The following is a 12,913-nucleotide window of genomic DNA, read 5'->3' as shown; positions in this document are numbered from 1 at the left end:
CGTCAATACAGGACTAAGATCGAATCATACTACACCAGCTCAGCATGCAAACTATCACAGATGAAGAGGGAAACACAGCCGTGAGCTGTCCAGTGACGCGAGCATACCAGATGAGCTACACTGAACAACAATATAAATGCAACATGTAAATTGTTGGTCCTGTGTGTCATGAGGTGAAATAAAACATTACAGAAACATTCCATTCGCACAAAAAGCTTATTTCGCTCATGTTGGTGCACAAATGTGTTTACATCCCTGTTTGTGAGCATTTCTCATATTGCCAAGATAATCCATTCACCTGACAGGTGTGGCATATCAAGAAGCTGATTAAAACAGCATGATCATTAAACAGGTGCACCTTGTGGTTGGGACAAAAAAAGGCCACTCTAAAATGTGCAATTTTGTTACACAACACAATTCCACAGATGTCTCAAGTTGAGGGAGCATGCAATTGGCATGCAGACTGCAGGAATTTCCACCAGACCTGTGGCCAGATAATTTAATGTTAATTAAGGCTGCGATCCCTGTACAGGGATCAACATCAGGGGAAATTTCAGAGTGACAACAAAAAATACAACATCGTAACATTAAACATTCTTGAAAAAGCAAGTGTCATACATCCTTCAAAAGATTAGAATCTTAATAATCAAACTATGTTTTCCAATTTAAAATACCTATTACAGAGAACAAATACCATGCTTTTGTTTGAGAAGAGCAATCAACAACAAACATGTTCCGCCAGGACAGTTTTTACACATTCACATCTGAAGGTAAAATTATGACTTACATTCTGATATCTTGCTCTTATTTCTCTTCCTGAGGGTCCCAGTGATCAAATGAAGTGCTATTTTCTTTGATAAAATAAATTTTTATAGCCTAAATCAAAACATTTTGTAAACCGTTTGTGCCGTGAATTCCATCTATCAATTTTTTACGGAGCATTCGACGTAATTACACACGGTAAACCATCGTTTATCTAGTCATGGTTGGTTTCAGTGCATTCCTCTGGATGTTTGCAACACAGCCAAACGTCATTGAGGGGAGTATTGACCGAAGTGAACTGATTTCAAGACAATGAGCAATGACTACCTTACGCACCAATAATTTTAGCGTAGCTTCATTGATTGACTGTATTTCTGCCCAATGACCACTGATCTTCTTGAAATCTAGCTGGGTAGATAGCCAATGAGCTGAGGTAAACGGCAGTATGTAATGGTTTTGGGTTGGACCAACATTCCTTGTTTGTAAATGCACGCGTAAGGAACTCCATTCTCGCCTTGACTATCAGAGGACTTGCTGGGACGCTTGTTACGCGCAGCAGTATTTCGGGAAGTTGTATTTTCAACGATTTCATTTAAGATATCATGGCGAATAAATCAGGAAAAGCAAAGCAGATTTTTTGTTTGAGGAATCTTTGAGTGTTATGATTCAAACAGGAACTAAGGAGCTGTTTCTGCAAGGACAGGACATACTTCTGGACGGGTAAGTGCTAATGCCGTTTTATGAAATATAAATATATATATATGTATTTTTGAAATATATATATATTTTTCAATTTGCAATGAAATGTGTGTGTGTGTGTGTGTGTGTGTGTGTGTGTGTGTGTGTGTGTGTGTGTGTGTGTGTGTGTGTGTATATATATATATATATATGTATATATACTGCTCAAAAAAATAAACACTTAAACAACATAATGTAACTCCAAGTCAATCACACTTCTGTGAAATCAAACTGTCCATTTCGGAAGCAACACTGATTGACAATACATTTCACATGCTGTTGTGCAAATGGAATAGACAACAGGTGGAAATTATAGGCATTTAGCAAGACACCCCCAATAAAGGAGTGGTTCTGCAGGTGGGGACCACAGACCACTTCTCAGTTCTTATGCTTCTTGGCTGATGTTTTGGTCACTTTTGAATACTAGAGGTGCTTTCACTCTAGTGGTAGCATGAGACGGAGTCTACAACCCACACAAGTGGCTCAGGAAGTGCAGCTCATCCAGGATGGAACATCAATGCGAGCTGTGGCAAGAAGGTTTGCTGTGTCTGTCAGCGTAGTGTCCAGAGCATGGAGGCGCTACCAGGAGACGGGCCAGTACATCAGGAGACATGGAGGAGGCTGTATAAGGGCAACAACCCAGCAGCAGGACCGCTACCTCCGCCTTTGTGCAAGGAGGAGCAGGAGGAGCACTGCCAGAGCCCTGCAAAATGACCTCCAGCAGGCCACAAATGTGCATGTGTCTGCTCAAACGGTCAGAAACAGACTCCATGAGGGTGGTATGAGGGCCCAAAGTCCACACGTGGACAGCCCAAGACCGTGCAGGACGTTTGGCATTTGCCAGAGAACACCAAGATTGGCAAATTCTCCACTGGCGCCCTGTGCTCTTCACAGATGAAAGCAGGTTCACAATGCGCACGTGACAGAGTCTGGAGACGCCGTGGAGAACGTTCGGCTGCCTGCAAAATCCTCCAGCATGACCGGTTTGGCGGTGGGTCAGTCATGGTGTGGGGTGGCATTTCTTTGGGGGGCCGCACAGCCCTCCATGTGCTCGCCAGAGGTAGCCTGACTGCCATTAGGTACCGAGATGAGATCCTCAGACACCTTGTGAGACCATATGCTGGTGCGGTTGGCGTTGGGTTCCTCCTAATGCAAGACAATGCTAGACCTCATGTGGCTGGAGTGTGTCAGCAGTTCCTGCAAGAGGAAGGCATTGATGCTATGGACTGGCCCGCCCGTTCCCCAGACCTGAATCCAATCGAGCACACCTGGGACATCATGTCTTGCTCCATCCACCAACGCCACATTGCACCACAGACTGTCCAGGAGTTGGCGGATGCTTTAGTCCAGGTCTGGGAGGAGATCCCTCAGGTGACCATCCGCCACCTCATCAGGAGCATGCCCAAGCATTGTAGGGAGGTCATACAGGCACGTGGAGGCCACACACACACTACTGAGCCTCATTTTGACCTGTTTTAAGGACATTACATCAAAGTTGGATCAGCCTGTAGTGTGGTTTTCCACTTTAATTTTGAGCGTGACTCCAAATCCAGACCTCCGTGGGTTGATAAATTTGATTTCCATTGATAATTCGTGTGTGATTTTGTTGTCAGCACATTCAACTATGTAAAGAAAAATTAATAAGAATATTTCAATCATTCAGATGTAGGATGTTTTAGTGTTTCAATTGGCCCAGTGTCGCCCGGGTAAGGGGAGGGTTTGGCCACGGGGGGGGGCTTTACTTAGCTAATCGCTCTAGTAATCTCCCTTGTAGCATTCATAGTGAAGTGTCCAGAAGAGAAATGTACTTTTTCTGATCCAGAGCAATTCACACATCAACATCTTTGAAAATGTCAAACACAAAGCTCTAACGGAAATGCGAATAGTTTACTGTCATTCCAGGTGCTGAAGTTGGCTTGCTAGCTAGCAAGTGAAATTAACTTTACTCAGCCTGCATAGAAACCACTCGTGAACAGATGACTAGACCTTTTGCATAACAGAATTAATGACTGATCTCGTCTGTGGCAACATGACTAAAAGAACCAACAACCAGATGTTTTACCAGACTATTTCCTCTAGCAGAAGAATGAAAGTGTGTGAATTTACTTATCGAAATAATGGTTTTAGTGAAATTTGAACTGAATGTTGAGCCATATGTCTGTGTGTTCGTTTAAGAAATTAGGCATAAGAGGCAGTGCACCAAATAAAATATAGCAACGGGTAACGCTTTGCAACGGAAAAGTATTGGACAATTCCATGTTAGTCTATCCATGTTTCGCCTCCATTTGGTTCTTAGTATATACACTGGTGGTCACGTGACTGAACTTAACTTCAAGCAGATGTGTTAGGGAGCGTTCAATAACAGATGGAGGTTAATGGACTTGTGTGAGGCAGAAGGATGGTGTGTTTGTGTTTATAATGAGGAAGAACAGACCAGGCAGAGCCCTCGTGTTGCTGGTCACATCAGAATAGAATGACGATTGCCTGCTTCTCGAATTCAATCTTCTTTGCACGCACAGCAACGGTAACACACATGCATCTCAGTTTGTACAGTTCTGGTGTTCTTACCTTTCCTGAGGCAGTTTTCATCAAAGCAAATTCCCTGCCTGCTCCCAGCAATGCTGCCTCCTCGTCAAACCCTGTACCTTGAAAACACATTTTGATATGAGAAACAGACGCACAAATCCACACACCCAGAAATATATTACAGAAACTCACACATGGAGACCGGTGCATTGCAATCCCTGGAACGGAATGAATAGAAAGGTATGGTGGTTTGCGTTTATTCCATTCCAGACGTTACAATAAGACCATCCTCTGATTCAGTGACAACAGTCTCTACCTAAAAACACAAATGGTTATGCCTTATGCCAATATTTGACAGAGTGAGACGGTGAAGTTTCCCTAGACACAGATCTTGGGTCAGTTTAGCATTTCCCCCGCTAATGGTTAAGGTTAGGATTGGGGGAAGGGAAGCTGACCATAGAACTGTACCTAGGGTAAACTTTACCTGAGCGCATAGTCAAGTAGGACTCACTGATGATGTGAAGGTCTTTCTCCAGGTCAAACAGAGAGATGCCGCAGGCATGGAGACACTTCCTGGCCAGTTTCAGCTGAAGCTCCTGCTGCAGTGCTGGGTCTGTACTGGTTGCGTAGATCCGCACCACAAACCCATCCTGAGGGAAACATGGCAATGGCTTATTTAGTTCCACATTGAAATATAACAAGCATAAAGGATTCAAATATGTTTGAAGTCATACAGAAGCTTGGACTCAATGAGTGGGGTTGCACAATTTCAGTAACTTTTTCTCAAAATGTCCAGGTTTTCCAGAAATCCTGGTTGGAAGATTTCTAGAATCAGGAGAAAATAAGCAGGAAATCCAGAATCTGTTCACCCAGGATTTCTGGAATACCTGAGAGTTTTAAGGAACATTACTGGAATTTTGAAAACCTAGTCTTGAGTTACACACACAAGAACACGCAAAGTCAGGTATTCCTGACATGCAAAGAGATTTAGATGATGATTTTGAACAACCATGCACTGTGCGTGTTTGTGCATGGAGCATGGAGCATTGTGGCATCAGGCCACAACATACCAGTTGGGTTGGACCCTGGCTTAGGTTTGTGCAATATTGTATGTTTTGAGAGCAGTGCATGGCCGTTGCTGTGGGGAGAGAAAAGTGTGTGCTTGAGATTCTATTTCTATGATCTCTCTCCCACTCTCTGCTCTGATAGTGTTACAGGCTCATGTCTATCTCCATCATTGCGCTTCATTACTTATTCAAAATTATTTGACCATTAGTCAAAAATGTAAAACAAATCCTTAAAGAATTATACTGTTTAGATAGGAGACAGACACACAAAATGTGGACGCCTCTGCGAATTAAATTCAGCTATTTCAGCCACACCCGTTGCTGACAGGTGTATAAAATCGAGCACACAGCCATGCAATCTCCATAGACAAACATTGTCAGTTGAATGGCCTTACTGAAGAGCGGCACCGTCTGTATGCCACCTTTCTAACAAGTCAGTTCCTCAAATGTTTACCATGCCAGCTCTAGCAGGGCAATTAATAAGTGCTGTTATTGTGAAGTGTAAACATCTCGTAGCACCAACGGCTAAGCCGCGAAATGGTAGGCCACACAAGCTCACAGAACAACAGTGTTGAAGCACGTAAAAATTGTCTGTCCTCAGTTCCAAACTTCCTCGAAGCAACGTCAGCACAAGTGTTCGTCGGGAGCTTTATGAAATGGGTTTCCTTGGCAGAGCAGCTGCACACAAACCTAATTTCCCCATGAGCAATGCCAAGTGTCAGCTGGAGTGAAGTAAAGCTTGCCGCCATTGGACTCTGGAGAATTGGAAACGCATTTTCTGGAGTGATGAATCACGTTTTACTCTGGCAGTCCGATGGACAAATCTGGGTTTGGTGGATGCCAAGGGAACGCTACCTGCCCCAAGACTGCGTGGCCAAGTACGACTCTAACACCGCCATTAAGATTGCTGACGACACAACGGCGGTAGGCCTGATCACCGACAATGATGAGACAGCCTATAGGGAGGTCGTCAGACACTCCGTGGTGCCAGGACAACAACCTCTCCCTCAATGTGAGCAAGACAAAGGAGCGGATCGTGAACTACAGGAAAAGGAGGGCCAAACTTTAACATCGACGGGGCTGAAGTGGAGCGAGTCTAGAGTGTCCACATCACCAACGAACTATCATGGTCCAAACACACCAAGACAGTCCTGAAGAGGGCATGACAACACCGTTTCCCCCTCAGAAGACTGAAAAGATTTGACATGGGTCCCAGATCCTCAAAAAGTTATATAGCTGCACAATTGAGAGAACATCTAATTCATTCAATAATAATCTTCAATCCGATCAGAAACATCTTGGTCACAGCTCATCTTTCCTAAATGGTGTAGGCTGACATATTTACATCAGAATTCCTTTGTACATTTGCAGTAAAAAATTATAAGAGAAGGCTACACCATAACCTGGCCCCTCTGCGAAACGATAACATTTTATGCACTTGTGAAATGTAGGCTAAGCACCATTGAAATCAATCATTTGTCCCAATTGACAATCGAACACACTGTGGCCACAACAACACTGTGCCAGCGCAATGATTAAGAAATGTACATCCTGCCTCTATACAAAGAAAATGTATAATCTATATGAATAGGCATACACAATTATGAGTAGGCCTAGACAAGGCAATTTGATTTATCATTTCATGATCATGGATCATCTGGAATGGGGAAATTATTTTCAAAGGGTCTGCAGTCAGAAATTCACTTACGGACGGAAAGGTAGACTAATGAAAAATAAAGGTAGGGAATAGATTTGTTTCTATAAATAGAAAAACCCTTTAGCCTATACTAATGTGTCACCCTGTGAAATTGACATTGCTGCACAGCCTCATACAAATTTATTTTATTTTCATTGAAAATCTTTTCAGCCACCAGTGTGACCCCAGCATAGAGATGAATAGCTAGATGGCACACTTATCACTAGACAGTGATGACCTCTATGGGCTTTGCTTTCACAGAATATATCAATGGCAAAGATCAGAGGGGAACCCTCTATACATTTTTATGGACAGCTGTCATGACAATTCCCCAAAACAGCTTTCTTCGCTCGCTCGAGAACTAAATGAGGAAATAAGTTGCTTCATTTCATAACGGGATGCTATCTGAAATAAAGTTTATAATGGGAGGATATTCATTCAACTTCGGCAACAAATTTGCATGTTTGTTGTAATTAAAATGATTTCAGAAACTATTGCGTCAACTTAGATTATTATTCTTTTTTTGTGCAATCCTAAAACGCTATTTTCGTACTTAGTTATTTTCCCGGCCCCTTGGTTATGCCCTGTTTACATCCCGAATTTGTCGTCTGTTGCGTTTCTGAGTCTACAACGAAGTGGCATCGCAGGGCCACCTTGCATCCGAGGCTTCGTTGAGAAAAGCAAGGCACTTTTTTTTTCCTTTACATTTTGTGCACACATTTGTTTGCATCCCTGTTGGTTAGCATTTCTCCTTTGCCAAGATAATCCATACACCTGACAGGTGTGGCATATCAAGAAGCTGAATAAACACCATGATAATCACACAGGTGCGCCGCGCCAGCCCAAGACCTCCACATCCAGCTTACCCCTGCGAGATCTTTTGAGCTGAGGAGCATTTATGTCTGTAATAAAGCCACTTTGTGGGGAAAAACTCATTCTGATTGGCTGAGCCTGGCTGCCAAGTGGGTGGGCCTCTGCCCTTCAAGTCTAACAGCTCCATTCAAGCCTACTGCCCAACGGCTCCACTCAAGCCAACTGCCCAACAGCTCCACTCAGGGCTTTACTGACAGAGGAAACACATGTTTACAAGCCAACTGCCCAACAGCTCCACTCAAGCCAACTGCCCAACAGCTCCACTCAAGCCAACTGCCCAACAGCTCCACTCAAGCCAACTGCCCAACAGCTCCACTCAAGCCAACTGCCCAACAGCACCACTCAAGCCAACTGCCCAACAGCTCCACTCAAGCCAACTGCCCAACAGCTCCACTCAAGCCAACTGCCAACAGCTCCACTCAAGCCAACTGCCAACAGCTCCACTCAAGCCAACTGCCAACAGCTCCACTCAAGCCAACTGCCAACAGCTCCACTCAAGCCAACTGCCAACAGCTCCACTCAAGCCAACAGCTGATGAACATTAGCCATTTTCATTGCTTATGACCGATCTTTCGTTAACTGCTGCCAAGGCAACTCTTCCTGGGGTCCAGCAAAATTAAGGCAGTTACACAATAAAATGTAGGCCTTGAAGTAAATAAAACATTATTTCTCATAGATCATAGCTTAGGCTACCTGTTTGAGTTGCCCGGCTACGCTGGTGTCTTGTGTTTTCTCATGCGTTCCGTTACCTCAGAGCCACCCAGGTCACTCCCCAACCCCTCTCCCCTCTTGTGATCACTCTGCGTTTCGGTACCTCCCGATCTACAAATCAAGCAGTGGGAATAGGGATGGAGGCTAGCCTAGGGCTAGTGCTGGGGCTGAGCCATGATAGACAGCAGCTGGGCGGGGCCCATGGTGTGATGCTGCACTGTGTGATGATTTCACACTGATTCCTGCTGAGCACATGATCCTCTCTCCCTCCCCCTTCTCCCATTTCCGTAGCCTATCCACTGCCTAGCACCCCCTCTTCCCACCTTCCCTCTCTTTGTCAATACCATTCCCCCTCCCTCTGTCTCTCTCCTCCGCGGGAGGTAGGTTGCCGGTACACGGAAGGCTGCTCTTTACCAGTACTGCTGATCTCAATTAAATTAAATTCAAAAGGGCTTTACTGACAGAGGAAACATGTTTACATTGCCAAAGCAAGTAAAATGGATAAAACAAAAGTGAAAGAAGCTATCAAAATTAACAATAAACATTACCGTTTCAAAGGAATAGAAACATTTCAAATGTCATTATGGCTATGTACAGCATAATAACAATGTGCAAATAGTTAAAGTAGAGAAGGGAAAATAAATCAACATAAATATGGCTTGAATTTACAATGGTGTTTGCTCTTCACTGGTTGCCCTTTTCTTGTGGCAACGGGTCACAAATCTTACTGCTGTGACAGCAGTATTTCACCTAGTAGATATGAAACTTTATCAAAATTGCATTTAAAAAAAATATATATTTGTGGGTATGAGTAATCAGAGGGAAATATGGCTCTCTAATATGGTCATACATTTTGCAGGAGGGTAGGAAGTGCAGCACAGTTTCCAACTAATTGTGTGGGCAGTGTGCACATATCCTGTCAACTCATGAGAGCCAGGTCTGCCTCCCTCGATAGCAAGGCTATGCTCACTGAGTTAGTACATAGCCAAAGCTTTCCTTAATTTTGGTCAGTCACAGTGGTCAAGTATTCTTCCCACTGTGTACTCTCTGTTTAGGGCCAAACAGCATTACTGTTTGCTCAGTTTTTTGGTAATTTTTTGGTAATTATCTTTTTGTTTTTTACTCATGACTTGGTTGGGTCTAAATGTCTTGCTGTTGCTGTCCTGGGGCTTTGTGGATTATGTTTGTGAACAGAGCTCCAGGTCAAGCTTTCTTAGGGAATTATTCTCTAGGTTAATCTCAATAGGTGATGGCTTTGTAATGGAAGGTTTGGAAATCACTTCCTTTTAGATGGTTGTAGAATTGAATGGCTCTTTTCTGGAAATTGATCATTAGCGGGTATCTACCCAATTCTACTCCGCATACTTTATTTGGTGTTTTAAGCTGTGCACAGAGGATATTTTTGCAGAATTCTGCATGAGTCAATTTGGTGTTTGTCCCATTTTGTGAATACTTGGCTGGTGAGCAGACCCCCAGACCTCACAACTATAAAGGGGAAAGAGTTCTGTAACTGATTAAATCATTTTTTTGCCAGATCTTAAATTGGTATTTCAAATTTTATGTTCCTTTTGATGGCATAGAAAGCCCTTCTTGCCTTGTCTCTCAGATCGACAGGTAACTTCCACAAAGCTGTGAACGTGCTGATGTTTAGCCAGAGGAATGTATAGTTTTTGTGTGCTGTAGGGCAACAGTGTCTAGATGGAATTTTTATTTGTGGTCCTGGCAACTGGACCTTTTTTGGGACACCATTATTTTTGTTTTACTGAGATTTACTGTCAGGGCCCAGGTCTGATAGAATCTGTGCAGAAGATCTAGGTGCTGCTGTTGGACCTCCTTGGTTGGGGACAGAAGCACCAGATCAGCAAACAGTAGGCATTTGACTTCAGATTCTAGTAGGGTGAGGCCAGGTGCAGACTGTTTGAGTGCCCTCGCCAATTCGTTGATATATATGTTGAAGAGGGTGGGGCTTAAGCCGCGTCCCTGTCTCACCCCACGGCCCTGTGGAAAGAAGTGTTTTTTTGCCAATTTTAACAGCAAACTTAGTTTGTGTACATGGATTTTATAACGTATGTTTTTCCCCCATCACCACTTTCTATCAATTTGTATAGCAGACACATGCCAAATTGAGTCAAAAGCTTTTTTGTAATCAATAAAGCATAAGACTGCCTTTGTTTTGGTTTGTTTCTTTGTCAATTAGGGTATACAGGGTAAATACGTAGTCTGTCGTACTGTAATTTGGTAAAAAGACATTTTCTCTCTCCCACACCGCTCTACAACCCTACCTCCCACTTTTATCCAGGGACTGATCTGATACATGTGCGGCTTCAGAGGCAGATGTATGAATTTCACGTCCTTTCCTCCACCCTCCCCATTATTTCTGCTTACTACTCATGCATATATAGGCCTGCATCTGCCTGGGAGGATTCACCATGAAGATAATGGTCACATGCTGGTTTCACTAGCCCTCTCTCCTCAAGGACACACATCTGTGACAAAGCTGTGGGGGGCTCAGCTAAGAGAGATGACAGAGTGACACTTCTGAGTGAGGCTGGCTGCCTGAGAAGGTGGCTGGCATACATCACCGTACCGGACTCAACATTGTTTAAATAACTACGGGTTTGTGATTTACAGGGCAAGTAGGTGTTAGATCAGAGGTGGGCAAACTTTTTGACTCGCGGGCCACAATGGGTTCTAAAATTTGACAGAGGGGCCGGGCCAGGAGCATTTGGAGGGAGTGTTTGGGCCGGATATGCTAAAGCATTAAATGTAGTGTGTGCAAACCTCATAGCACAGTAAGAACACTACAACCCAATTTATTAACTGTCTTTCAAATGTGAAAAATAGCCCTTATCAGTTAATAAATTTGTCTCAAGGAATATGCAAGATATGGCATTTACATACTATTTCGGAGATACTGGGAGGAGGAAATGTAAATAGATTAAAATAACATACGCACTGTGATTTATCAAGATTAGGTCTGTTTTTAATAAGTTTCAATCGAAGGTGCAAAGTTAAAGAAATCAACATTTATAGAAAAATGGAATCACTTTCAACATTTAAAACTTATTATTACACAACGAAATACTCAAGCTCAATAATATCTACTTGTGTTAAACTCCGCAAAATCATGGATGGATTGTCCTGACCGCGCGCTCTACAAACTCGCCACGGACGCCCTCGCCTTCACGCGCAAACAGTACACGTGAATCGTTGCCAAGCACACAGACATAGGCTGTATTAAATATCAGCTGAAAATTTAAATTTAAATTAAGAGCGATGTGCGGCATGTTAATTAAGCTACTGTACCGCTGCTGTGCGTAAATGCGCATTGCTCTTAATTAAAAGACGCACTTCCAAACTTTCCATATGCATTTTTTCATAACACAGCAGAAAAACTCACCATTTCAGTGGGAACAGTGTTCAGGCTTGCTAGCCTTTGCTAATTTGAATACCAGCAAATAACTTTCCTTGGTACTTGACTCTTGAATTGCAGTTTGTCGGTGAAAAAAGTTCTGTTGACTCTAAATTAGCTGCCAACCTCTGAGCAGTAGCCGCCCGTTCTTGTGTTGACTGCTTGCTAGCATAGTTTGCATGCTTCGTGGCAAAGTGACGGCTGATATTGTACTCTTTGAAAACCGCAACAGCTTCTTGGCATATCAGACATACAGCCGTTGATCGGACTTCAGTGAAGAAGTATTTTGTTGTCCACTCCTTATTAAACACTCGGCATTCGCTGTCCACTTTCCTTCTATTTGGTCCACTCATTTTCACAGAAGGGCTTAATGGTGACGTGAAACGAAGTGAAAATTAAAGTGAAATAAAGAGAAATACGCGCCACTCCAACAACGGTCAATGTGTTTTGAGTGCGCCATCTATTGGGGAAACGTGGACATTGCAGGGAAAGGGGAAAAAAGGAGGTTTTTACTATAATTTGGACAAGTTCGGCGGGCCGGATTAAAAAGCCTAACGGGCCGTATGTGGCCCGCGGGCCGTAGTTTGCCCATGTCTGTGTTAGATAGTGTGTGTGCATATGTGTGTGAGAAAGTATAGCATGAGAGCGCAAGAGTGAGAATATTCTGCCCTGTGAATTTGAACAAAGTAGCCACCATCACTCCTGAATGACATAGTCTTGTATGTAGAAAAGCTAAACAATATATTTAGGGGAACAAGTACAGTACGTGAAAGTCCCACAATGTAATTTTAGGTGTATGTATGCTTTGCAGCCCCTGTCCCAGCTATTTTGCTGCCCTATGCAAGATACAAATTTCCATAAATAGCATTAGAAATACGTTAAACTGCCAGAGAATCTCACGTGGCCCATTCGGCTGTATTATGTTATCGGTAGACTATTATTGTGCCATATCAGCCAATAGACTGGATGTAGATTGAAAAAGCCAGAGTTGGGGCAAAATTGAACAGGATAGCAGACACTTTAGCTACGTTTTGCTTTACTTTTAGGAGCAGGACGATTTGCAGGCAAAGATGGATGAATGTGTTATCAATATTTATTTCCAGTCGATGTAGCAGCCTACACTATATT

At 43.2% G+C, this 12,913-nt stretch overlaps 1 protein-coding gene across 11 annotated transcripts in view; it reads right to left on the bottom strand.

Annotated features, from left to right (window-relative positions):
• mycbp2 (MYC binding protein 2) overlaps positions 1-12,913 on the bottom strand; it is a 301,049-nt gene that overhangs the window by 228,629 nt on the left and 59,507 nt on the right. For all 11 annotated transcript variants that reach the window (XM_064975618.1, XM_064975623.1, XM_064975614.1 and 8 more), the window contains exons 10-11: positions 4,538-4,676; positions 4,069-4,145 (exon numbers count right to left, since the gene is read on the bottom strand). In XM_064975618.1, the coding sequence (XP_064831690.1) occupies positions 4,069-4,145; positions 4,538-4,676 (216 nt within the window). The remainder of the gene's footprint in view (positions 1-4,068; positions 4,146-4,537; positions 4,677-12,913) is intronic.

Source organism: Oncorhynchus masou, chromosome 10, assembly GCF_036934945.1.
Source record: "Oncorhynchus masou masou isolate Uvic2021 chromosome 10, UVic_Omas_1.1, whole genome shotgun sequence".
Classification (NCBI taxonomy): domain Eukaryota; kingdom Metazoa; phylum Chordata; class Actinopteri; order Salmoniformes; family Salmonidae; genus Oncorhynchus; species Oncorhynchus masou.
This window is presented reverse-complemented; position numbering and strand designations above follow the sequence as displayed.